The 27,460-nt window shown below is 36.6% G+C and overlaps 1 protein-coding gene across 10 annotated transcripts in view; it reads right to left on the bottom strand.

Annotated features, from left to right (window-relative positions):
• Positions 1-27,460, bottom strand: part of ATOSA (atos homolog A) — a 100,661-nt gene that overhangs the window by 12,688 nt on the left and 60,513 nt on the right. For 9 of the 10 annotated variants that reach the window (XM_034938779.4, XM_034938778.4, XM_034938777.4 and 6 more), the window contains 7 exons: positions 19,274-19,458; positions 17,176-17,378; positions 16,730-16,855; positions 14,168-15,983; positions 10,731-10,844; positions 6,674-6,753; positions 5,720-5,828 (listed from right to left, as the gene is read on the bottom strand). In XM_034938779.4, the coding sequence (XP_034794670.1) occupies positions 5,720-5,828; positions 6,674-6,753; positions 10,731-10,844; positions 14,168-15,983; positions 16,730-16,855; positions 17,176-17,378; positions 19,274-19,458 (2,633 nt within the window). Of the gene's footprint in view, positions 1-525; positions 3,691-5,719; positions 5,829-6,673; positions 6,754-10,730; positions 10,845-14,167; positions 15,984-16,729; positions 16,856-17,175; positions 17,379-19,273; positions 19,459-27,460 lie in introns of those variants that run through there. The other variant, XM_063596652.1, reaches the window with a different exon arrangement.

Genomic DNA, 27,460 nt, shown 5'->3' on the forward strand with positions numbered 1-27,460 from the left:
GTACAGAAGCTCCTTATCCATCCCTCCCCCAAGGTCACTCACTGAGATAACTACTTTTAAAATTTAGTGGTTATTTTCCCACTTATGAGAAACATTTAAAACTTTTCACAAGCTTTATTTTATATAAATATATCAACACATATATGCATACATCATGAAATGTGAGTAGCATTCCTTTGATTAATTCTTTGAAAAGAAATGCGACAAAGCCTCATGATTCTAAAAGTTTGTGTAGTCTAAATGTGAAACAGTGACATATCAGCAATTCTAATCTCCTGATCCAAAAGATAAAGCCAAAAGACCTGGGTCACAATCAACCTTCTATATCTCCTTTTTGCCCTCTAATCAATCCAATCCATATCCTGTTGATTTTACCTCTCAGTCTCAGGGCCTCATTTCCATCCCCACTACCACCACTATCCTAGTGACCTAGGTGATCCTCATAACCTCTCCTCTGAATAAATGCTACATCTTCTAACTAGTCTTTCCATCTCTAGTGTATCCTCTGTACTACTGCCAGAGTTCTTTTTCTTTTTTTGAAAAAAGCCTTATAGTATCACCTACCACTTAAAAACTTTGTTTCCTGCTGTCTATAGGATGAGGTCAACATTCATAGCACAGCACTTAAGCTCCACCATGCCTCTCATTTCATCTCTCCCAACATATACAGAGTCCCATGCTCTAGCTCCAGTTGATCCTTTCCAACATTGCCATGCTCTTTTACGTTTGCACATGCAGTTCCCTTTGTCTAGAATCTCTGATTCCTGAACAAATTTACCTGGCAAATTCCTTCTCATCTTTTGTGACCAAGCTCAAATGACAGCTCCTCAGTAAAGCTTTCCTCAATCCTTTTAGCAGAGATAGTAGATACACAAATACTAGGCAACTTCTATTACAATGCTAATTACTTGAGTTTATAAATTATTTACTCACCTGGGTAAATTATATGCCCACCTTCTCCAGCAGACAATAAACGTCTCTAAGGCAGGAACTTTATCATTTAAACTTTGTATTCCTAGCACATAGTAAGTACTCAACAAATGTTTCCCAAATAAGAAGTCTATTCTGAAGATGCAAAAAAATTTCATAGGAGAGGTACATACAAAAATGTTTATGGATTAAGGCAAATGACCAATATTAGTTGCTGACTTTATCTGAGATATTTTAGATTTTTGTAAATTTAATATACAAGCATATATGCTAGGCCCCACTCAGTGCAGTATGACAAGAAAAAAAAAAGGCATGAAAATAAAAAGCCAAAACTATCCCTATTTATAGATGACAAGACTGTCTATGTAGAAAAATCCCAAGGATTATTTTTTAAAATCTACTGAAATTAGTGAGTGAGTTGAGCAAGATCACTGGCGATTTTTTGTTGATAACACACACACACATACATTCATTTAAAAATACTAGCAATGAACAATTGACAATTAATTTTTAAGTTACAATATCCCAGAAAACATGAAATACTTAGGTATACATCTACAAAAAGATATCAAAAATCTGGGCTAGGCGTGGTGGCTCACACTTGTAATCCCAGCAGTTTGGGAGACTGAGGTGAGTAGACTGCTTGAGGCCAGGAGTTTACGAAAAGCCTGTGCAAACACAGCAGGGCCCTATTTCTACAAAAATTTTTTTAAAAATTAGCTGGGTGTGGTGGTACAAGCGTAGAGTCCTAGCTACTTGGGAGGCTGAGGTGGGGTGAATGCTTCAACCCAGGAGATCGAGGCTGCAATGAGGTATGATCACGCAGCTACACTCCAGCCTGGGTGACAGAGAAAAGTCCCTACCCCTATTAAAAATAAAAAAGATGTCCAAGATATGCATGCTAAAAACTATAAAACACTGATGAAACAAATAAAAGAATATATAAATAAATGAATTTCAGGGATTGAAAGACTTTATATTTTTAAGATGTCAATTTTCCTCCAATCGACCTGTATTAATGTAGGCCAAAGAAAATCTCAGCAGGCTATTTTGTGGAAATAGACAAGATGATTCTAAAATTTATATGAAAAAATAAAGGAGCTAGAATAGTTTAAGCAATGCTGAGAAAGAACAATAAAGTTAGGACTCACATTACCTGATTTCAAGACTAGAAAATTGAACATCCATATGCGTAAAAGGGAACCTTGATCACACACCTCCTATCATGTAAAAATTAACTCAAAATAGATCACAGATCTAAACGTATGAGCTAATACAAACTTTCAGAAGAAAACAGAAAAAAAGCTTTGTGACCTTGGGTTGGGCCAGTGGTTCTCACCCAGGGGATATATGGTAATATATGAAGACATTTTTGGTTGCTAGAACTAGGCAGGGGGGTACTATTGGAATCAAGTGGGTAGAGGCCAGAGATTCTGCTAAACATCCCACAATGCACAAACAGCCCTTCAGAAGAATTATCTAACTCAAATATCAACAGTACTAGTGTAAAGAAGCCTTGGGCTAGGCAATGTTTTTTTAGATTCAACATCAAAAGTAAGATTCATAAAGAAAATTCGACATCAAAAAACTTAAAATCTTTTACTCTTGTAAAGACACTATCACAAAAATGTACAGCCAAACTTCAGACTTGGAAAAAATATTTGGAAAACATATATGCTTATTTGGCAAGTAGGTGCAGGAAAAGAGGATCAACATCAATAGTCATCAGGGAAATACAAATTAAAACCACAATAATTAAGATGAAAATGACTGATCATTGCAAACAATGGCAAGGATGTGGAAGAACTAGAACTCTCATACGACGCTGATGCAAATTAAAATGGTATAATCAGTTTGGAAAATAGCTTGGCAGTTTCTTAACAGTTAAACTATTCTGTTCTGTTCTGTTCTGTTCTGTTCTGTTCTATTCTATTCTATTCTCTATTCTATTCTATTCTATTCTACTGTAGTTACCCAAGTGAAATGAAAATTTATGTCCACATAAAAATTCATACACAAATGTTTATAGCAGCTTTATTTTTAATAACCCCGAAGTGGTGACAACCCAAATGTCTAAAATCAGGTGAATGAATAAACAAACTGTGGTCTATCCATACAACAGTAATAAAAACGAATGAACTCTTGATATGCAGGACAACATGGATTATCTTAAAAACAATGACACTCAGTTAAATAAATCCCCAAGCCACCCCCTAAGAGTAAATACTGTGTGACTACATTTATATAAAATTATAGAATATACAAGCTATTTTATAGTGACAGAAAGCACTAAGATTCCCTCATATAGGAAAAATAACTCATTTCCAATGGTTGTATTATGCTGGACTGAACTGAATGAAGAAAATCACAGGACAGATGAATTGAATGGATGATGACAAGGTTTTGCAGTAGAAAACTCTAAATCAGGGGTGTCCAATCTTTTGGCTTCCCTGGGCCACACCGGAAGAAGAATTGTCTTGGGCCACATGTAAAATATACTAATATTGGCTAGGCGTGGTGTCTTATGCCTGTAATCCCAGCACTTTGGGAGGCCGAGGCAGGTGGATCAACTGAGTTCAAGAGTTTGAGACCAGCCTGACCAGCATGGTGAAACTCGTCTCTACTGAAAATACAAAAATTAGCTGGGCATGGTGGCGCGCTCCTGTAATCCCAGTTACTTGGGAGGCTGAGGCAGGAGAACTGCTTGAACCCAGGAGGCGGAGGTTGCAGTGAGCCAAGGTTGCGCCATTGCACTCAGACCTGGGGAACAGAGTGAGACTCTGTCTCAAAACAAACAAACAAACAAACAAACAAAAATATATATGTAGATATATATAGATACTTACATATACACACTCATTAACAATAGCTGATGAGCTTAAAAAAATCACAAAAAAAATCTAACAACATTTTAAGAAAGTTTACGAATTTGTGTTGGGCTGCATTCAAAGCTGTCCTGGGCCGCAGGCTGGACAAGCTTGCTCTAAATGGTGGCAAGAAAAGGTGACTATTAGCTATTAGACTATTTGGGTGTTATTCTGTGTCCACGTGTTTCCAGACTCCACCTAATGCCCCACAAATAATGTCTAAGGATCATGATTTCCCCCAACAACATTACAGGGATAAGACTTTGCCCTGTTTTCATTAAACAAGTCTAATGTGTCATTTTAGTGACTCAAGTCTAACCCCATCTTTTATTGCACAGAATGTCAAATTCACTAAGCAGAGGAAATATCTTCTGTAATTTACTGAAGAAAACATCAAATTCATTATAAATAAGACCTATGGGTTGGATAGTCTCAGAACATCTCTATTTCTTAAGTCACTTGGAAAATGTATGTATATCTGCACAAATAGAATCGTCTGAAAAAAACTGTGTACTGATCTTTAACTATCTTCCCTGACATGGTTTGCATATTGTCCCCTTCAAATCTCATGTTGAAATGTAATCCCCAAAGTTGAAGGTGGGGCCTGGTAGGAGGTATTTCGGTCATGGAGGTGGATCTTTCACAAATAGCTTGGTTCTGTCCTTGCAACAGTAGGTTCTTACGAGATCTGGTTGTTTAAAAGCACATGGCACCTCCCTCCTTGCTCTCTTGTTCCTGCTGTCACCATATGATGTGCCTGCTCCCACTATGCCTACCACTATAAGTAAAAGCTCCCTGAGGCCTCATCAGAAGCAGATGCCAGCACCATGCTTCATGTAAAGCCTGCAGAACTGTGAGCCAATTAAACCTCTTTTCTTTATAAATTATCCAGCCTCTGGCCTTTCTTTATAGCAATGCAAAAACAGTCTAATACATTCCCTTTTCCAAAGTTTTCACATATCAGACTGCTCTCTTTTTCACTTATACATTTTTTGTAGTACATGTCTCAAAAGGAGCAAGAAAAATAATTTCTTGTAGTACAAAGGTTGCTGAGCCACCCGACCCTAACAATGGCCTATGCAATTTTAATTTGATGACAAAGAGGAATAGAGAGCTTGACATCTCTGAACTGATACCTTGGAAGTGACATGGAAAAGACTTACCATGAAATATCTTTTCATTTCCACTAAGACTTTGAAAGATAGCTTCACTATTAAAATAGTTATAAAGCAAATGGTTAATATATCAAAACACAACTCCTGTAAAACTATTTATCTTAAAAATATAAAATTTAAATTATTTTCTCCTAAAAAACTCACCAGTTAAAATCACTTTAAAAATGTCAATTACAAGTTCGTGTTTAAGGTTAAGCTGATTTCTAATTACAGACAATTGAAACCCATGATTTCTACTTGACCCCAAGTAGAAATATTGTGAGTAAACATATCAGAAATCTTTATTTGAATTTTAAAAAAATAACCTTGTTAACTTTAGAATAGCTGCAGATTTACAAAAAAGTTGCAAATAAAGTACAGAGAACCTTTTGGTTTTGCAAATCAACTTCCCTGATTATGAGGGGGCTGCTATTAGCCCACCACTATTTTCTCTGGGTCCTAGACCCAATTTTACCAAGTAAGAAGATGTGGTCAAATCTATGCTCCCGGCTTAAGTAACAGATTCCTCAATCCAACCTGATTTCATCAGGTCTTCTCTTCTCCACTACCATCTATCCAATTCTAAGACGTCACTGCCAACAATTCTGATTTCCCTTCTTGTGAAAATAAAATAAAAAGGTAATTTCAAGGCTTGAAAAAAGACAATTATTTCTTTCCTTTTCACAACCAAAGTTAAAGACATAAAATGACACCCTAGAACCTAGGGTATAAAATTTTCATTTAAAGAACAGTTTCAAAGCACATTACCTCAAAATTTCCTAGGAGACTAAGACTTGTTATAGGTGGAGCACTAGAACTCAAAAATGGTTTTTCATGAATATCTGGATCATCTTCAATGTTTAAACATGGTCGAGGACTATTAGAAAAACAAATCAGCAAAAGAACACATTAGCCACAATACTTTTTTTAATCTTGAGACAGGGTCTCACTCTGTCACCCAGGCTGGAGTACAGTGGCACCATCATAGCTCATACAGCTCAAACTCCTGGCTTCAGGCAATCCTCCTGCCTCAGCCTCCCAAAGTGCTGGAGACTACAGGTGTGAGTCACCAAGCCAAGGCACAATATTATTTACTTTTGTACAAAATTAAGAAAATCTGAACTCTACTCAAACTACCATAATAAATTAATGTTATCAAATTTTAAAATATAAAATTTCAAGTTTTAAATTCTCAGATTTTATCTTTCTTTATATTTTATATTTTATAAACACACATACACACATCCTAAAAGGTTTCGAGGTGGAATTTAGAACATATCACATAGTGGCATCTACTGGAAATAAATAATAATGCAGACTTCTATATCAATCTTATTTTCAGTTAAGAATGAGAATACAAGGGCAAAAGTGTGTGACTAAAGATTATAATCAGAGTATTATTTGCCAACACAGAAAAAAATGGCCAAGGTTGTTTTTTTTTTCCGTCAAAGAGTAAAAGGTAGTAGAGGTTAATAACTAGAAATATATAAAACCACTTAAAACCAATGTAAGAGTTTATTATGATGACCACTATATAGTTGCTACTCATTGCCTTAATTTCTTCCACACTCATCCTTAATAACTGCGTGTGTACATGGTATCATACTCTAAATAAGATTCCTGTTACAATTCTGATGTTTAGAATCAACATTATTTATTGTTAAAGACCAGAATTTTGTGAAATTCTGTTTGAAACACACAAATGAATTTTGAGATAAATACCTTCTAGATGAGAAGCTTTTCAGATGTAGTAATGAAGAATCCAGATCAAAGCAACCTGATTGTGTTTTTCTTTGAGGAACCTAAGGTCAAAACGATCATTTGTGATATTTAAAAAAAAACTGTTAATTTTTTTCTTGAATTGATAAAACACTTTTTAAATGAAATTTAAGCATATCTTTGAAATATTACAACTTCTCCTATAATAGCTTATTTAAAATCATGCTGTTCATTACACATTGTTCTTATGTTATTTTATTAGTGTTGAAAAAACAGATGACAAATAAAAGCACTTTTACTAGGTTTTGATTTTTTAAGAAGCAGAAACATTTTTTTCCAAAACCAAACCCTGCATGGAATTCCAATATATAATATAAGGAACATTTTGCTTTTTTGTATACTTCTCTATTTTTTTGGGAGGTGGGAAACACTTCCAACTTAAAAAGGAAAAAAAAAAAAAAAAAAAAAGAAAACCGAATAGAGATAGGAGCCTGAGGCCCCACCAGCACTGCCCACCCTTTGCCCATTCCACCTACTGCAACATTTCCAGGAATCCTAATGCTTTACAGAGAATAGATTTGAAAAGTACTATGCTCCTAGGTTTTCAACCATCACTGTATACCAGATTACATTTAAAGCAAAACACCACCTGGCTCAAAATATCCTAAAATCAAAGACCTAAATGTTAATTAAAGGTAAAATCATATACAAGTTAGACAGTTTTGTTTCTAGAATATTAAATATGTGTACTTGACTCTCTGGTCTAATTAGTGACTGAAGAAACAGATGACACTGAAAATTTAAACCACCTCGACATTTTGGAGACTTGTACAAGTGTACCATGTTATTTACTGTAGTAAGAACTTATTGTGAAATTTTCAATCTAAACCCTCATGTCTTCAATTCTGGAAAGTTCTCTGCCTTCATTTCTAATATTGCATTTTCTTATTCTATTTAGTCCTTCTTTTTAAACTTCTACCAGACTTACATTGAACATCTCATTCTCTTTATGGCTTTTTCGTATTTTACTATTTCTCTTCCCTTTTGTGCTTCATTCTAGGTGCTTCCTAAATATTTGTCTACTCACTCACAAAATCTCTATTGAACCGATCCTAGTTTGCTGTTTAATTCATCTGTATGTGTATGCATGTGTGTGTATACACTTCATGCATTTTTCATACCTAGAATTTCTATTTAGTTCAAATCCACGTTCTTTCATCTGAATTCCCTATCTTTGCCTTCATCTATCTCCCAGAATACTTTAAACAGTTACTTTTAACTCTCAAATTGCTCTGATAACAGAGTTCCTATATGTGCATCCTCCCATTTCTTGCTCCTGCTGATTCTTTTAAGGTGCTTTGTAATTTTTTTTTCCTCTAAGGTCATCTTCAGTAAGAGGTATTTGCTATAAAAATAAATCCTCACTGCCCTGGGTTATAGATGTGGGATAGTTTCATGTTTCCCCTACTAATACTAGATGGATTTCATGGGTTCCAATTTAGTTTTTATGGCTATTTCTTAGCCAGACATCTCTGAATCTCATAGGTAGTATAAATTCAGAACCCCTACCATGTGTGGCTTAGATTTAGGTACAATTTCTTTCAGGTGCTGCTTTTTCTCCCATGTACTACTCCACCCGAGTAAATAGATGGATACATTTTCCCCCTCTCTCATTTATAGAAGGCCAGTCTTCCCTGTGCCTGGCTTTATGAAGAATCTGGTCTCAGATAAGATTGTTACAGACTTGCAGCCTTGATTCCTGTTCTCAGCAGGGGAACTGAACCCTAGCGCTATTTTAGGTTCAAATATCCTAGCGGACCAAAATTTGCCCCAGGTTACACCTTGGGAATTTTTCTTTCTTGCTCTTACATAACATTATGCATTTGGAAGTTATACTTCTTCCAGAATCTCTGTGTGGGGGAAGGGGCAAATGTCTTCCTGTATTGACTTAGTCTACCATATTGACCAGAAGTCTGTGGTGCTTTTTACACCAGCAAGACGCTGAAAATTTCTTCCCTGATCACTTGGGCATTTTAAATCACCTCTTAGGTAGGTCAAACATTTGGAGTTTTTATTTTAAAATGGACAAAAAAAATCTGAACAGACGTTTCTCAAAAGACAATATGCAAATGGCCAACAGATATATGAAAAAATGCTCAACACCACTAATCAGAGAAATGCAAATTAAAACCATAATGAGATGTTGTCTCACTCCAGTTACAATGACTTCTATCCAAAAGACAGGCTATAACGGATGCTGGCAACGATGGAACAAAAGGGAAACCCTCATACACTGTTAGTGGGAATGTAAATTAGTACAGCTACTGTGGAGAAGACTATGGAAGTTCCTCAAAAAACTAAAAATAGAACTACCATATGACCCAGCAATCCCACTGCTGGGCATATATCTTAAGGAAAAAAAAGGGAAATTAGTATATTAAAGAGATAGCTGCACTCCAATGTTTAGTGCAGCACCATTTGCAACAACCAAGATATGGAAGCAACCTAAGTGTCCATCAATAGACGAATGAATAAAGAAAATGTAGTATATACACAATGGAACATTATTCAGCCATAAGAGGAATGAAATCCTGTCATTTGCAACAATATGAATGAAACTGAAGGACATTATGCTAAGTGAAATAGGCCAGGCAAGAAAGACAAATATTCCATGTTCTCACTCATATGGGGGAGCTTAACAAACACATTTGAACTAATGAAGATAAAGGGTATAAGGATGGTTGCCAGAGGCTTGGAAGAGTTGTGAGGAGGGAGGGATAAAGTGGGAATGGTTAATGGGTTCAAAAACACTGTTGGACACAATGAATAAGATCTAGTATTTGGTAGCAAAACAGGGTGACTAAAGTTAACAATAATTTATCGTATATTTAAAAATAAGAGTGAAATAGGAAGGTTCCTAACACAAAGAAATGATAAAGCCTTGAAGTGATAGATAATCCATTTACTCCGATTTGATTATTACACATTGTATGCCTGCATCAAAACATCACACGTACCCTGTAAATATATACAACTATTATGTACCCATAAGAATTTGAAAAAACATGGCCGGGCGCCGTGGCCCACGCCTGTAATCCCAGCACTTTGGGAGGCAGAGGCGGGCGGATCACGAGGTCAAGAGATCGAGAACATCCTGGCTAACACGGTGAAACCCTGTCTCTACTAAAAATACAAAAAACAACAAAATCCATTTGGAATTTTTTAAAGTTGTTTGGACTTCAACTTTTCTAAAATAGAAGACTGAGCTCCAAGTTATACATTTAAATTCTACATCTATTGTTCAATAATTATTTTTTGAACATACGTGAGATACTGTATTCTTTTAGTTACTAAAAAACACATACAACTAAAAATACGTTTGTGGCAAATTACACGGATTTTTAGTTCTGCTATACAATTTACTGCTTACCTCAAGTTTAACTGAAATGGTAGCCATACCAACTAACTACTGACTGCTTACATGCAAGAGGGATGATACTAACCATCCTCACAACACTAAGGTAGACATTATCATCCTGATTTACATATGAGGAAACTGAGACTCCAAGAGATTGTGTTGCATAACTAGGGGGAATTCAGTGTGACTCCAAAGTGATGCTTTTAACCACTGCACTCAGATCTCTAAATCTATTAGTAATTGAGGAGTGGAGAGATTTATATGTCTCAAGATGATTAAGTGAAGGGATTCCAAATCAAAAACAGCAACAGTTTTAACTTGCAGATGACCCAGTTAGTGGTATCAGTAAGATACAAATCCACTTGATGGTTTTTGTTTTTTTCACATCTAGTAACAGTTACAATTTGAGGCAAAAGAATTTCAGATAAATTTTATAACTAATAAATTTCATTTTTATTCACATTTTTGTCTTTTCCTGTATTATCACATAGCTGTAAAATGTGTTATCAAAAAATAAAATGTTTCCTAACTGGAAATTTAAAGACATTTAAATTTTTTTCAATTAAAATTTGAATGAAATTATTTGTAAACCTTTCAGATGTATGTAAGTTCTAAGCATGAGATAAGAAAAAAAATGCTTACAGGGCTTGAAAGAAGAGGCAATCCAGTTTGAGGATGAAAGGCTCTGGTTGAAGTTCCATCCAAGGAATGAAAATTATGTTTTCGCCACACATTTGAATGTTTCAGTGTAGTCCTCTGTTAGGAAAATAATTAGATGTTAATTGTAATATTTAAATACCATTTAAAGAACTTGGACAGTGTTTTTGTTTTTAAACTCATTCCTAATACATTCTGAGGTATTGCTGGTGAAGTTGGTGATATACAGGTGGGATATCCCTTATCCAAAATACTTGGGGACTAGAAGTGTTTAGAAGTTTGGATTTTTTTTTCTGATTTTGGAGTATTTGCATCATATATACTTTACTGGTTAATCACCCCAAATGCAAAAATCCCAAATCTGAAACATTCCGATGAAAATTTCCTTTGAGCACCTTGTCAGCAATCAAAAAGTTTGGGATTTTCGAACATTTCAAATTTGGGATGCTCAAACTGTGTATCTACATCTTATGTTTACACACTATATATATATACCAATTGGAAAACAATGTCTAAAATGGTTACTGTAGTATGCTGAATAAATTAAGTTCTAAAGAAAACATGTCCAAATGTAAATGCTTTATATGGTCATATTTGTTCAGAACTTATCATCTAGCAAACTAATACCTGATTATTTCAATTTGTGAAAAAACTACTATGGTAGTCCCCTCTTATTCTCAGGGGATATATTCCATGAACCCCAGTGGATGCCTGAAATCACGTGTAGTACAAAACAATATATATATTTTTTCCTATACATACCTATCCTAAAGTTTAATTTATAAATTAGGTACAATAAGAGATTAATGATAATAATAAAATACAATTATAATAATATGCCATAATAAAAGTTATGTGAATGTAGTCTTTCTCTCTTTCAAAGTATCTTATTGTACTGTACTCACCTATTTTGTGACCTGGTTGACCATGAGTAACTGAAACCATGGAAAGGAAACCGTGGATAAGGGGCGACTACTGTACTCACAGGAAAAATTCATACAATATTGTAAAATATAAAACTATGTCAATATTAAGAACCATTTTCAGATGATATAATTTGGTGGAACATGATACAGAAATATAAGAAACACTGTAAATTAAAAATTATATATAATGCAGTCACAGCACTATGTTTTTGACGTGATACAAGAAACAGGCTAATTCTTAAGGATTGGAGAAGTTTATACCCAAAGATCAGAAATTCATAAAAATTACATGAATAAAAATTATAAAAGACTATTCTGGGTCTTGGCTCTACCATTTATTAGCTTTGTGACCCTGGCAAGTTATATAGTTTCCCTAGCTCAAGGTCCTCATTTGTCAACTGGAGTTAGTAAAAGCACCTACCTTCATATCAAAGTGAGAGGGATTAAGTAAGCCAACATGTGTAAAATATTCAGAAGGGGCACACAGTAAATTGTTTATTACATTTAAAACAGGTACATGAAAAAAATGAACCTTAGTGGGCTTGAAAAATATCATGGCCAGATTCAAGCCTCCCTATTAGATAACAGAAAAGATCATAAGAACCGAACATTCTTAAGGCCAGTGTAGGTTTTTGTGACAATTATACTTTTAGAAAATTGGAAACTACCATTTGATTACACCCCATATTAGAGCGAGATCTTCTGAAGAAAAATATAAACTGGAAACATGGCAAAATTTTAAAACTCTGTCCAGAAAAGCTAATTTGAGTGATAAAGAAGACAAACTTAGGTCATTTAGACTTGGATCAAGGTACTTAAGAAGAAAATTTCCATATAATTGAGATACTGCTTGGAAAAGTAAAGGAAAGTGAAGCCTAATGATTTTTAGAAATTAAAAGGTGGTTTGGTAGGAAATCAAATGAAATGAAAATAACTTAAAATATCTTTTATGTATATAGTACATTAAGGTCTACAAAATATTTATAAATTGTTTGATTATCACCACTCTAAGATAGGCAAAAGAGATTAATCATGAGTCTTGTAAAATTGAGGAAACAGGTTTTTATAAGTAATACGACTTATTTACGGTCACTTAAGGCCTAAACTATGAAGCCAGGACTAGAACTCAGGTGTTTTGACCAGTAACTTGGTGGTTTCCCTATAGACACTTTGAAAGTCATTAACTGACCAACGGCATAGCACAATGGGCACAACGCTAATATTGGGTCTGACCTGCTAACAAATAATACATTAAGCTAATACAAATTTGATTTCTGACTGTTTTTGCTCTAAGAATTGTTTATAAGTACTGAAATAAACAAAAAAGGGCAACAGGAGGAATTAATTCTTTTTCTAAACAAGAGGAATGAACCAAGGACGTGTACAGTCCACAAATTTGTCCTAGATTATTGTGAGGTAGTAGAAAGGAGCCTGGATTAGGAGTCAAGAGACTGGGGTGGGGGTGCCAGTTGAATCACTAAGGACTTTGTACAGCTACTGGTATGTCATTCTCTTTGAGTCCCAGTTTCCTCATAACTGTCCTACCTGTCCCATATGGTGAAGTTATCAAAAAGAACCAAGTACCCTATTAGGTTGGTGCAAAAGTAATTGAGGTTTGCCATTACTTTCAATGGCAAAAACTTCAACTACTTTTGCAGAAACCTAATATGTAATATAACTGAACGTTATATACAAGCAATATACAAAATCCAAGTAGTATTTTATAAATATTATATAGTATTCATTCTCTTGAAATTACAAATCAAATATTAAAAAGCTGAGTGCTTCTGTTTTGGTTGGTTGGTTTTTTTCTGTTTCTGTTTTTTTGAAACAGGGTCTCACTCTGTTGCCCACGCTGGAATGCAGTGGCACAATCATAGTTCACTGCAACCTTCAACTCCTGGGCTCAAGTGATTCCCCCACCTCAGCCTCCCAAATAGTTAGGCCTACAGGCATGTACCACCATGCCTGGCCAATTTTTATTTATTTATTTATTTTTGTAGAGACAGGGTCTCACTATGTTGCCCAGGCTAGTCTCCAACTCCTGAGCTCAAGTGATCCTTCTGCCTTGGCCTCCCAAAGTGTTGGAATTATAGGCTGTGAGCCATTGTGCCTGGCCTGGGTGCTTCTGACTAGAAGAAAAAGAGGCCTTTAAGATGGGGGAGCAGGGGGAGAACAGAGCTAAAAGAACTAAATAATAGACCTAACATGTCATGAAAACAATTACTGTCCTATTAACAGTTTTTTAAAAAGGTACCACTTCCTATTTTTTAAACAGCATGATCTTTATTTCCTCCATTTACTTAGCATTTGTTCTTAGGAGAGTGGGTTATTTGCAAGGATGTTAATACTAGTTCTGTAGGTTTATTATTCTATCAGACTGTGTGTCCTGTAGATAATGGAACCTTGGGCCTTTATAACTAGATCTCCTGTGAACAAAATTTAAACCATAACAAATATTTGAGACTTACATTTGACATATTAGATGTTACTTACCAATACCTCTGTATTTTTTGGTTGCTCACATGTAGACAAACAGTCTTTTATACTTCTTCTCTGAGAACAGTTTTGGGATTTTTCATTAGTTGGATCTTCTTGCTTATCTTGTTCATTTTTTAATTGGTCTGACTTTTTACATTTGAAACCTTCATTATCTTTATTGAGATAATTCTCTATGCTATTAAGTTGAGTATTTTGCTCACATGTCTTAGGCCTTTTTGAGTCTTTATTTGAGGACATGCTTTCATATTTGTTCAAATATTCAGACATTTCCAACACAGTAACTTTTATTTTTGAGTCATTTTTTTTGGAATCATCAGACTGAAGATTGCCAAAGAATTTTGGATTATAGTTCTCATTTATTATTTTTTCCTTATACTTATTTGTACAAATCTGTTTGTCAATAGTGGTGCAATTTGAATACTGTTTATCAATTCCATTGCTCATTTCTTGCTCCTTGAATCTGCTTGTCAAATCTAAGTTATTTTCTTTGTGCTGAGACAAAATTGAGGAAGTCGATAAACTAGAACTTTTGTTCTGTGTCTCCTGATATGTACTTTGGATGATTTCACTAGGATTGTTCTGACACTGATTTCTTGTTTGATGTTTCAAAGAACACTTTTCTTTACTATTATTTTTAAAAGAAGTAAAATATTTATTAGGTATTAAGTTTTTCCCATCACTGATGTCTCCTAACAAGGAACATTTTGTGTGAGAAATGGAAACTGACGACTCATCCTTATTTTTCTTCAACAAATTTTTGTCTTCATATGAACTCCTAAACACTTTAGATGCAACCGAACTGGAGTCATGCATGTTGAATGACTGCCGGGGGATATGTGATGCTGTTGGATCAATGTGCTCCAAGTGTTGAGCAATCCTTGCAATAACATCTTGCCGCTCCTGGAGTAAAGAGCCTATCAAAGGATTAGTCTCTCCAACAGGCATATGAGAATAAAAGTCATTAGAAATACAAGTTTCACTTCGAGGAGTTTCTGGTTTTAGTCGAATTTTCCCCTCATTGGTGTCTTCTGGGGAACTAAACTCTGGACTACCAAAAGTCATGGAGAAAGTTTCTTTACCTTTTCCCACGTTTTCATTTTCTTGTGAAACCCGGAAAAGTTTTGAATGGAGTGAACTAGACTCTTGAGTATTAAACGGACGTCCAGAAACATGTGAAGTGCTTGGATCACAATGAATCAAATGTTGGGCAATTCTTGCAATGATTTCTTGCCGCTCCTGAATTAAAGAGCCTATTAAAGGGTTAGTCTCACCAGCTGACTGCCAGAAACTCTGGCGGTTAGAGATACTGGAATCAACCGTTGAAAATGATTTTAAAGTTCTCACTGATGTTTCATGTGATTTTATATCGCCTATACCACTAAAGCCTAGAATATTGGCTTGAGATGTCCCATGGTCAGATTTACTGCCAGTGCCTGGATATAGTTTGACATTTTTGACAGCTGCAGTATATTCTGGACTTGGGCCACTTTTTGCATGTAACACACTTTCAGGTGCCATGGTCCAGGTTTGTTTGCTACACAGACGCTGTGAACTGTTTGTACCACATTGTTCTGCTTCATTTGCGTTATGGTGCTGATGAGTTTTAAGTTTATGCTGTTGAATTCTTTTCTCATAAAGGCCAATATTAGTGTGAATACTGCACGTCAAAACTGGATAATTAGATTGTCTGGGCAAGGACTGAACACTGACTTTCAAGGCAACATTGTGAGAAACATTGGGAACAGGAAACACATGCTCAATTGGAGTCTGTGAAAAATTCCACTGTAGGTCTACATCAGCAGCACTGATTCTAGAATCACACAGAAAAATACTGTATTATTGGATTATAAAGGTTAGATCCTTATTATTGTATATTATTTTAAATGTAAAGCAGTCATACACTTATTTTTGTTTGCGTTAATTACCACTGAGGTTTACTTTTAGCCACTTTACCATGCATATAATTCTGATAAAACCAATGTAAGTGATATAATAGCTTATGCTTGGAAGAGATGATCTTTTTAAGAACACCAGATCACTTAAGCATTAAAGCTCAAGAATATTATAACTTAAAAATATTTGTTAAAACAGAAAAAAGGACTTTGTAATTGCTAGCACATAAATGGATTCAGCTAATTCTATTGTGCAAGGTGATTAAGAGACACCCTATCTCATGGCCATCTGCCTAAAAAGCCAGTTAGCTGTTTAGCAGCCTATATGTTTACATTATCCAAGATGCCAAAAATTAAGTCAAACATAAAAATTCAGCAGCTCAGAAAACTTTTCTACTTTATAATAGCAGCATTAAGTCCATTGGTTCTCTAAAGTAAGCTTAAAAGTTCTCTTGATATTATTCATACCAAATTTAATACAACAAACAAAATTTATATTGAGTCAATCTAAATCTCTCTAACTTGTTTTGAAAAACCACAGTAAATTTTATCCACTTACATTTAGAATTGCAGGAAATAATCTATTTAAAAGGTAAAATGCCATTCGGTTGCTAACCAAGGTGGCTGAATACGCACTGTCCTTTTTTTTTGGCCCTAGACATACCTGTAGAGAATATTTCGTGGAATAGCACCATGAGAAACACTCAGCCATGCACTTAACTGAGAAAAAAACACAAATGAGCGGACAGCCAACAGAAGCGTCTTCTCTTCAATAAATCGGTCACCATTTCTAAGGAAGTAACAAAGCATAATTTAAATGTAGGCAAGTACAAAATGACTGAATTTTAGAATGGCAGAAGCTGAGATCCATAAACTTATCACTCAGGATTTGTGCTTTGAAGAGCATAGGAATACACTTACGCTGTCACTTGAAGTCACAATTACTAAATGCAAGTACTATATTTACTCATATTTAGTGCCAAATGTAAATACTATCTCAATTTTATTACACAGAGGAATTCAAAGACATGATACATTAAAATAATTTATAGGAAGTAATGGAAACCTTGATTTACCAAGAACAACTTTGAACTACGTTCAACAACTTACTGTCGAGGAACTGGCTCCAAGATCCATCTTTCTAATAATAATGCATCTTGCTTAATTGCAGGATCATTTAGATCAATTCCCTCTGTGGTGGGCCCATCATCGCTGTAGCAGCAGTCTGGTAGTAGCATCATTTCCACCATGATTGGAAGGTTATTCTTCCACAACAATGTGACCTCAGACCTAGTTCGTCTGGCTTGGCGGCACTTAAGAGAAAATGAATATAAGCAAAACGTCTCAAAAACCCACCTAATTTTGTGTTTAAAATAGAAAATTATAATTGTAAAGTAGACATCTGTGTGAGAAATGAGTCAGCTATTGCAGAGCTTTGCTCAGAATTGGCTATCTAGGTTTCCTCATTTAATAACGGATCTATGCTAGTGAGCTCTAGAGTGCAAGGATTAGTAATGAACATTTATTTTATTTTTTTTGCGACTGAGACTTGCTCTGTCGCCCAGGCTGGAGTGCAGTGGTGCGATCTCGGCTCACTGCAACCTCTGCCTCCTAGGTTCAAGCGATTCTCCTGCCTCAGCCTCTCAAGTAGCTGGGATTACAGGTGCCCGCCAGCACGCCAGACTAATTTTTATACTTTTAGTAGAGACAGGGCTTCTCCATGTTGGCCAGGCTGATCTCAAACTCCTAACCTCAGGTGATCTGCCCACCTTGGCCTCACAAAGTGCTGGGATTACAGGAATGAGCCACAGTGCCCCTGCTGTATTGAACATTTATAATGCAAATTTTCTTGAGGAGTGTATCTTTGCTCTACCTTGTGGAAAAAGAACTGCTACATCCAGTGTCTGACAGGCCTCTGAGTTGGCCCAGCCTTGCCTACTTTATTAATTTCATCATTTCACAGGAAAGATTACTTCTTAAATCCGAACACCAAAATATTAAAAACTCATTTTCATTAAACACTCAACATAAACAAGATTTTTTTTTTTTTTTTTTTGAGATGGAGTCTCACTCTTGTCTCCCAGGCTGGAGTGTAATGGCACCATCTTGGCTCACTGCAACCTCTGCCTCCTGGGTTCAAGCGAATCTCCTGCCTCAGCCTTCCGAGTAGCTGAGATTACAGGCACCCACCACCACACCCAGCGAAGTTTTGTATTTTTAGTAGAGATGAGGTTTCACTGTGTTGGCCAGGCTGGTCTTGAACTCCTGACCTTGTGATGTGCCCTCCTCAGCCTCCCAAAATGCTGGGATTACAGGCGTGAACCACTGCGCTCAGCCTCAAAATAGACACGATTTTTAGAGTTTAAAATTTTGGATTACATTTGAGAAACTAATAAGTGGGAGAAAAATTCTTAAAGCAAATTATATGCTACTACACCAAAATATTTTGAACAATGTTACACAAAAACATTAACAAAAAATATCTTCCCATTTAAAAAAAAAAAAGGAATACAAAAGGGAAATTGGTTAATGCGGGGAAAATAATCATAACAACATCAATTTACCAAATGAATAACAACACAAAGTGGATGAGCCAGGGCTGAGATTCTAAAAATAAAGCAGACGGGGCATCCTGGCTCATGCCTGTAATCCCAGCACTTTGGGAGGCTGAGGAGGGCGGATCATGAGGTCAGGAGTTCAAGACCAGTCTGGCCAATATGACGAAACACCGCTTCTACTAAAAATACAAAAATTAGCCTGGTGTGGTGGCATGCACCTGTAGTCCTAGCTACTCAGGAGGCTCAGACAGAAGAATTGCTTGAACCCGGGAGGTGGAGGTTGCAGTGAGCCAAGATCACGCCACTGCACTCCAGCCTGGGCAACAGAGCGAGACTCCGTCTCAAATAAATAAATAAATAAAGTAAAATCCAACAGCAGAGATAGTCTTAAATCTAGCTTATGAGACAGCAGGTATGAAATTGGGTGCCCACCTCCCCACTGATCAGCAGAGCTACCTGCAATGCCTTCAAGAGCCTTATTTGAGAGCCAAGGTTATTAGCTATGGTCCAGGATTTGGATTTTTTCCCTTTATGATTATGATCAATTTTACATTGAAATATGATAATTATAACTGTAATAAAATAAAGGTGATGATGAACATAAACTAGTTTATATAAAAGATACAAAGCATTCAACACAAGATTCTCACCTGGGCCAGCTTGTCACTACATTCATGTTTGGTAGTTACTGGGTAACAAGACTGTGCTGGAGGGCAATGAAAGCTTTCTGTTCGACCTTTTACAGAATATTCAGGTGTTCGTCCTTCTGTTATCAGCAAGGCCAAAGAGACCAAGAACTCCTCTGCATCGTATTCAAAATATTCATCCAGAGTATCTGATATAAAAAAGGGGCAAAGGGTCCTCAATTTAATGCACTCTTAATAAGCACTCATCTGGTCTGCCTAAAATAACTAATGTCACATTACACATTATTCATTTAACATAGAGTGAAAATAATAAAAATGAGAATCAAAATATACTAAACTTTTGATTCACAAACTACAGAAGTGAGGAGATGATGGATAATTCCAAATTCTAGTTGAACTGGTATATTAATTATAATTGTAATATAATTAATAATAATAATTACTATTATTTTTGAGACAGTTTCATTCTTTTTGTCCAGGCTGGAGTGCAACGGCGCAATCTCGGCTCACCGCAACTTCCGCCTCCTGGGTTCAAGAGATTCTCCTGCCTCAGCCTCCCAAGTAGCTGGGATTACAGGCATGTGCCACCACGCATGGCTAATTTTTGTATTTTTAGCAGAGAAGGGGTTTCGCCATGTTGGTCAGGCTAGTCTCGAACTCCCGACCTCCGGTGATCCGCCCATCTCGGCCTCCCAAAGTGCTGGGATTACAGGCATGAGCCACTGAACCTGGCCTATAATAATTATATTTTTGGGTCAGGGGTGGTAGCTTACTTTTCTAATTAAAAAGTGACACATTTTCTGAGAAATTTATAAAATTCAGAGAGTAAGACAAAAACAACTCATTATTCAGAGATATCTATTGTTAACTTTATAGCCTATAATAATTATATTTTTGGGCCAGGCGTGGTGGCTCATGCCTGTAATCCCAGCACTTCGGGAGGCCGAGGTGGGCAGATCACCTGAGGTCGGGAATTTGAGACCAGCCTTACCAACATGGTGAAACCCAGTCTCTACCAAAAATACAAAAAATCAGCTGGGTGCAGTGGCGCATGCCTGTAATCTCAGCTACTCGGGAGGCTGAGGCAGGAGAATCTCTTGAACACGGGAGGTGGAGGTTGCGGTGAGCCAAGATCACCCCATTGCACTCTAGCCTGGGGAACAGAGCAAGACTTTGTCTTAAAAAAAAAAATTAATATTTTTGGATGTTAAGTACAATAGTTTTTGCAAACAAATCATCACTAATAGCTAAAAGGTTAAAATGTCTTATGTCATATATTTAGCTAAGATGTTCTATTGCTATTATTTACATATTAGAAAAAGATACAGATCCAACTGCATGTTTCTCTTTCTCTCCCCCTGCCTTTACTAGTTCCTTAGTCTCATAGCACTAATTCTGTGACATGAAAATTCATAGTCATGGGGTCCTCTGTGCTTTTACTATATAGTAATAACAACTTCTAAGGAAGAAATGCTATTATCCAGCAGCGGCACAAAGCCTGATTTGCAATATGTGGAGTGTGGTATTCTGGTTATTACAGTTTCAAACAATCTAATCTGTAGATTTTTTTCATGTAGTTATGGTAATTTAAATATTTCTCATGAGTGCTCTTAGTTTTTTAACAGTTAATTTTAAAAACTGTTAACTTGCTATACAAGTTGAACATTCATACACAAAAGTGCACAAACTATTCAATTTGTTGTACAATTTGTTGTACAAAAAGTTGCTCTTATCTCTGCCAATCAAGCCACAAATATTTCAAGTGCCTATTATACCTCAGGTAATAGGACACAGAGTCATATGCACATAGTTCCTAGTTTTGAAACCTTTACAATTCAAAGAATTTTAAAAACAAACAGAACCATGCAGCATGGAATGGGAAGAGAGAAGGTGCAATTTGAGCAGAGATCTCATGTAGAGAAAAGTATGCAAAAAGAAGGACTGGAGCCAGATTATGAATAGCTTTGAAGGGTATGATGAAGAATGCTCTTTTCCAGCTTCAGGAAGGCTTATCAGGAAAGGAAGAAGCCTTGGGAGTAAACTTTATTAAACTGGTATTTTAAGACCATTCAGAAAAGTTTCTCTAAAGTGACCATTTGGAACATATAAAATGACAGCCGACATTTGGTAACTTATCACTGTCAGTTCTAAGTACCTTCTACACGTCAACTGATTTAATCCTCAGAACAGCTCTAGAAGGTGAGGACTATTACTTCTATTTTTCAGATAAATGAAGCATGGAGAGGTTAAGTAATTTGCCCAAGATCACCCAGCTAGGAAGTTGCAAAGTTGAATTTTGAAGCTGGACAGTTTAGCTCCAGAACCTGGACTCTAGTACTATTCCCAGTCAATTCATCCAGTTTATCATACATCCCCAGGTTAAAAAATACATGGATCATACACTTTAAATGTTCTCAGAGTAGCAGACACAACAACCAAATACATATTATAACGTACTGTGATAACCACTCGTATAGACGTTAGCAGTCTATGTTATAAGAGCACAGACAGGTGGCCAGTAGTTGAGTAGGGGTATGTGGTGGAAGACAGTGGTGACGAAAGGTTCTAAGGGGTATGTGGTGAAGACAGTGGTGAGGAAGGGTTCTACGGTAGTGACGTGTTGCTTGAGACAAGTCACTGAACGTTTTCTTCTGTTAAATGAAAGTAACATCTACCCAGTTGTCTGAAAGAACTTTAGGAAGATCACATAGAGCAAGATTTTAACAGTGGCCATTGCCAAGAGTGAACACCGGCAGCCTTCTTTAAGTTGCGTGACCCCTGGTTGGAAGTGGTGGTTCATGCCTGTAATCCTAGCATTTTGGGAGGCTGAGGCAAGAGAATCCATTGAGCCCAGGAGTTTGAGACCAGCCTGGGCAATATAGGGAGACCCTGTCTTTATTTATATGTATATATAAAAGTGTGACCCTGTTCCCCAACCCCAACAAAGCCAATTGATTCAAAGTGGGCACCTGACCCATCCTGGGTCAGTCAATTTCCCAGGACACTGGAGTTAGGATTCAGAGATATTGGTTGTCCCCGTCTGCTATGACTTAAAATGAGGCAATGTACACCCAGGAGCTATGCAATGACCATAGACTGCCATGGCCATGGAACAGGAAAGAAGAGAATGAAATAAGCTATATAGTGAATGAGAGAAACAAGAGACTTTGTAGACACAGAAAGCCAGAAAAAGTAGTTGCCTGATTCCTGACAATGTTCCAGTCCCTCATAAACCTACTGAGACAGAACTCTGTATCCCTAGCAATCAATTCCTTTAAGCTTGTTGAGTGAATTATTTGTAATCAAAAGCACCTTGACTAGTAACTAAAGTATATTGTTATGAAATTAGAGAAGACAATCATCAAAAATAAAAAAAATTGCTAGTCTATAAATGGGAATTATTGAGTGATAGCTGAATTGAAATTCATATGTTGAAGCCTTAACTGGCACTGTGACTCTATTTGGAAATAAGGCTTTTAGGAGGTAATTATAGTTAAATGAGGTCATAAGGGTGGTAACGCATGTAGCTTTAAAAGAAGAGAAAGTGACCTCCTCTCTCCCTGCTTTCCCCCACCTCCCCCAGGCCACATGTGTCTCCTTCTTGCTTTTTTTCTCTTCAAGGAAAGGCCACATGAGCACACAGGGAGAAGGCAGCTGTCTGCGAGCCAGGAAGAGAGCTCTCACCAGGACCTGAACATGCTGGCACCTTGATCTTGGACTTCCAGCCTACGGAACTGTGAGAAAATAAATTTCCATTGTTTAAGCCACCCAAATCTATGGTATTTTATGGCAGCCTGAGCACACTAAAACATCGGGGAAAATAAAACTTTCCAAAAATGTGACTATTTCAAAATTTAAATAATGATTTTGAAATTAAAAAGTAACACATTTACTGAGAAATTTATAAAATTCAGAGAGTAAGACAAAAATAACTCATTTTTCAGAGATATCTATTGTTAATTTTATAGCCTTATTTTAAGCATGTATATAACTTTTAAAACAAACTTAGCTTCATACAATGTAGCTTTTACTCTTATTTTTCACATTATATAGTCTCTACTTTTGAATAAATTTTATTTAAATATTTATTTATTATTTATTATATACAAATAAATTATTTATAATAATTTATTAACAATTTATATATAATAATAAAAGATGTAAAATTAACTTGTAAGAGAGCCCATAATTCTTTTAAATCCAAATCCACATAATTGTAACACATAATTGACTGACTACCTCTGCATTATCACCTTGGAATCAACCATGACCCATCTGCAGGCCTCTAACCAGAGCATTAATGTATATGATCTCCCCAAATACCGTGTACCAAAGCCTGGCTAAAAACTCATCATTCCCCTCATCAATTTTTCTTTTTTTTTTTGAGATGGAGTCTCACTCTGTCGCCCAGGCTGGAGCGCAGTGACACAATCTCAGTTCACTGCAAGCTCTGCCTCCCAGGTTCATGCCATTCTCCTGCCTCAGCCTCCCGAGTAGCTGGGGCTACAGGCACCTACCACCACGTCTGGCTAATTTTTTTGTATTTTTAGTAGAGACGGGGTTTCACCGTGTTAGCCAGCATGGTCTCGATCTTCTTACTTCGTGGTCCACCTGCCTTGGCCTCCCAAAGTGCTGGGATTACAGGTGTGTGCCACTGCGCCTGGCCCAATTTTTCTTCACTCTTAACAAGGATGTCTCTTAAAACTACTTTTTAAACACTACCACTGTACATATCCTAAAGAGCACCTGATCATTTCTGCAGCTGACAAAATTATGCAAAACTAACAGGTTAGATTAGGAAAGGACATACAAAGTGGGGAAGAGGGTGGGGAAAGTGCAATGAGAGAGTGAAAGAAAGAGATATTACCAGGACTCTATGACTTGTTATCCTTATGCCTGCAAAACTGTAATACATCTCCAAAGCTCCTAGCAGGGAGTGGCTAACTCTTGCAGTAGGAATTATCAAGTTTAAAGTGATGAAAACTGAACTGTTAAAAAAAGTATTTTCTTCTTCTTCTTCTTTAGAGACAGAGTCTTGCTTTGTTGCCCAGGTTGGAGTGCAGTGGCGTGATCATAGCTCACTTTAACCTCAAACTCCTGGCCTCAAGCAATTCTCCCACCTTGGCCTCCCAGAGTGCTGGGATTACAGGTGTGAGCCACTGCCCCAAGCCACTTTTAAATAATGTAACATTGGACTAAAATTTGGCTGCTTTGGTCATTGTCTCTGTGGGAGGTAAACTAAACAAACTTCAAAACCATGACTGGAGTTTGCAATCCCTCAGATGACTTACTGAACTTAGTCAGTGCGTTAAATGTTTAAATGAAAAATTTGAAACAAAAGATTAGAGATGATACTAGTTATCTGTTAATTACCAATGTAACTATTACATAAGTATTGAAAGGAATACTATGGATTATACAATGGTATTTTGAAACACATAAAATATTACCTAAGTACAAGTGATATGTGATGACAACTTTTAGAAATTTGTCAAGAATGTCTAATTTTAATAAACGAGAATACTAAATCATAGTAGTCCTCAGAACAGTTACATTGTTATAGATTGTACTTGAAAATTGGCAGTAAAAAATTTTTTTAAAGAAAAGTTACATCATTAAAATTTTTATAATGTCAACCTCTAAACACAACAGCAAAGTTTACTGAAGAATATGACTAATTTTTGGGAAATATGTCAGGCTAAAGAGAATTCAATAGATCTAACTTGATATTTTGAGGACGTAGCTCACACTAGAAATAAAGTTTGATTTTAGAGCATCTGAAAAAGTCTACTTTTACAAAAAAAAACACAAAAAATGTTTCAAATCTAGACAAATATGAACTGCTAGGCCTTCTTACCAGTTACATGTTAGAATAAATAAATTATTTGGCCAGGTGTGGTGGCTCACTCCTGTAGCTCACTCCTGTAGGTGGATCACTTGAGGTCAGGGGTTCGGGACCAGCCTGACCAACATGGTGAAACCCTGTCTCTACTAAAAATATAAAAATTAGCCAGGCATGGTGGTGCATGCTTGTAATCCCAGCTACTTGGGAGGCTGAGATGGGAGATCACTTGAACCCAGGAGGTGGAGGTTGCAGTGAACTGAGATTGCACCACTGCACTCCAGCCTGGGCAACAGAGAGAGACTGTCTTAAAAAAAAAAAAGAAAAGAAAAGAAAAATAAATTATTTGACATAAAATATAACATTGAAGAGAACAGAAAGGATGTTATAAATTTTCACAGGCTATGAAGGACAGATCACTGGACACCAGTGATTAACCAATGAAAACACAGTTCTGGGGGTCCCTCTACCTAAGACCTCAATGAGGATTGTGCTTGCACCAGGTTGTCTGGGAGCTATGATCAGACTGACTGCTTTTGCATGCTCTTCTGGTTCTGGAGTGTAGCAGCTTCTTAAAATTCCCCACCTGTTCTGTCCATCGAGAAAAGTGAACAACTTAGCCATTGGGAAAACTTTGAACAACTGGGGTGATCCGTAGATGAAATAGACTAAGAAGTAAATTCTTCATGGCTAGAGGTGTTCAAGCAAAGTTTGATAAACACTTGCCAGGGTGTGGCTGAAGAGATTTATGTAAGCGAGTGGTTCAGTTAGGCTTGTTCTCAGGTTTTTTCCAACTCTGAGAATTTATTCTTTGTTCTCCAGAAAAACCACAGGAGAGAGACCAGAACCACTAATTCCTTGAGAGACTCTAACCAGGAGCCCAGCTGAAGCACTACTCATCATACACACACATTTCTTGATTTAGGAAAAAAACAAACAGAGCAGGATGGCTCAAATCTACTTCAATGGGAGTGAAAGAAGAGTGTCTTTCCCACTGCTAGGCTGTTATATATGCTGTTTATTTCTAAAGCCTGCCAGAGAAGGAGAAGGAGTCTAGGCCTCTTATGCCATGGATTAACATGGAAGAGGCATGGGAACAACTTGGGGAATTGCTACTAAGAAAGTTTATCTAAAAATAATGTCCAGCCAGGTGCAGTGGCTTATGCCTGTAATCCCAGCACATTGGGAGGCTGAGGCAGGCTGATTGCTTGAGCTCTGGAATTCAAAACCAGCCTGGGCAACATGGCAAAACCCCATCTCTACAAAAATTAGCTGGTGTGGTGGCATGTGCCTGCAGTCCCAGCTACTCGGAAGGCAGAGGAAGGAGGATCACTTGAGCCTGGAGGTTGAGGCTGCGGTGAGGTGGGATTGTGCCACTGCACTCCAACCTGGGCAACAGAGTGAGACTTTGTCTCAAAAAAATAAAATAAAAATAAAAAGTGTCCTTTTTACTTCATGATGCACAATCGAGTATTGTGAATAAAAATTCTCCTTCTATGAATTTATCCCCAGGAAATAACAGAACAAGTACACCTGGCCAAATGTTCAAGGATGTTTATGAAAACATTTATACCAACTTAAAAAAATTGGCATCAACCTAAATATTCAACAATATGAGACTGGTTAAATATACTGTTGTCCAGTTAGATCTAAAATAATGACATACCTACTTTTGACAAGGAAACATATCTACAATATAAGTAAAACCCTAATGTTTAATAACAATGTTATGATTATGTATCTGTGGAATCACAAGCATATACAAGCACAGACATACATACAACAAAATATTATCAGTCCCATAAAGCAAACACGTAATCCCATATACTAAATTATAAATAAATCACTATTCTCTGACTAGCATTAGATAAGTAACTCCTATTAACTGAAAAATAATATGTAATAAAAGCAGTCCCACTGCCATATATTTTTAATTAATCAGTTATTACTTTTTGTAACCCCGACTGATATGGTTTGGCTGTGTCCCCACCCAAATCCCACCTTGAATTGTAATAATCCCCACGTGTCATGGGAGGGTCCCAGTGGGAGGTAATTGAATCATGGGGGTGGGTTTTTCCATTCTGTTCTTGTGAGAGTGAGTAAGTCTCATTAAGTCTCATGAGATCTGATGGTTTTATAAAGCGGAGTTCCCCTGCATACACTCTCTCTTGCCTGCTGCCACTTAAGATGTGCCTTTCACCTTCTGCCATGATTGTGAGGCCTCTCTAGCCATGTGGAACTGTGAGTCCATCAAACCTCTTTTTCTTTATAAATTACCCAGTCTTGGGTATGTCTTTACTAGCAGCATGAGAATACACTAACACACTTACTATTTCTTTTCTTTCTTT

This window comes from Pan paniscus, chromosome 16 (assembly GCF_029289425.2).
Source record: "Pan paniscus chromosome 16, NHGRI_mPanPan1-v2.0_pri, whole genome shotgun sequence".
Classification (NCBI taxonomy): Eukaryota; Metazoa; Chordata; class Mammalia; order Primates; family Hominidae; genus Pan; species Pan paniscus.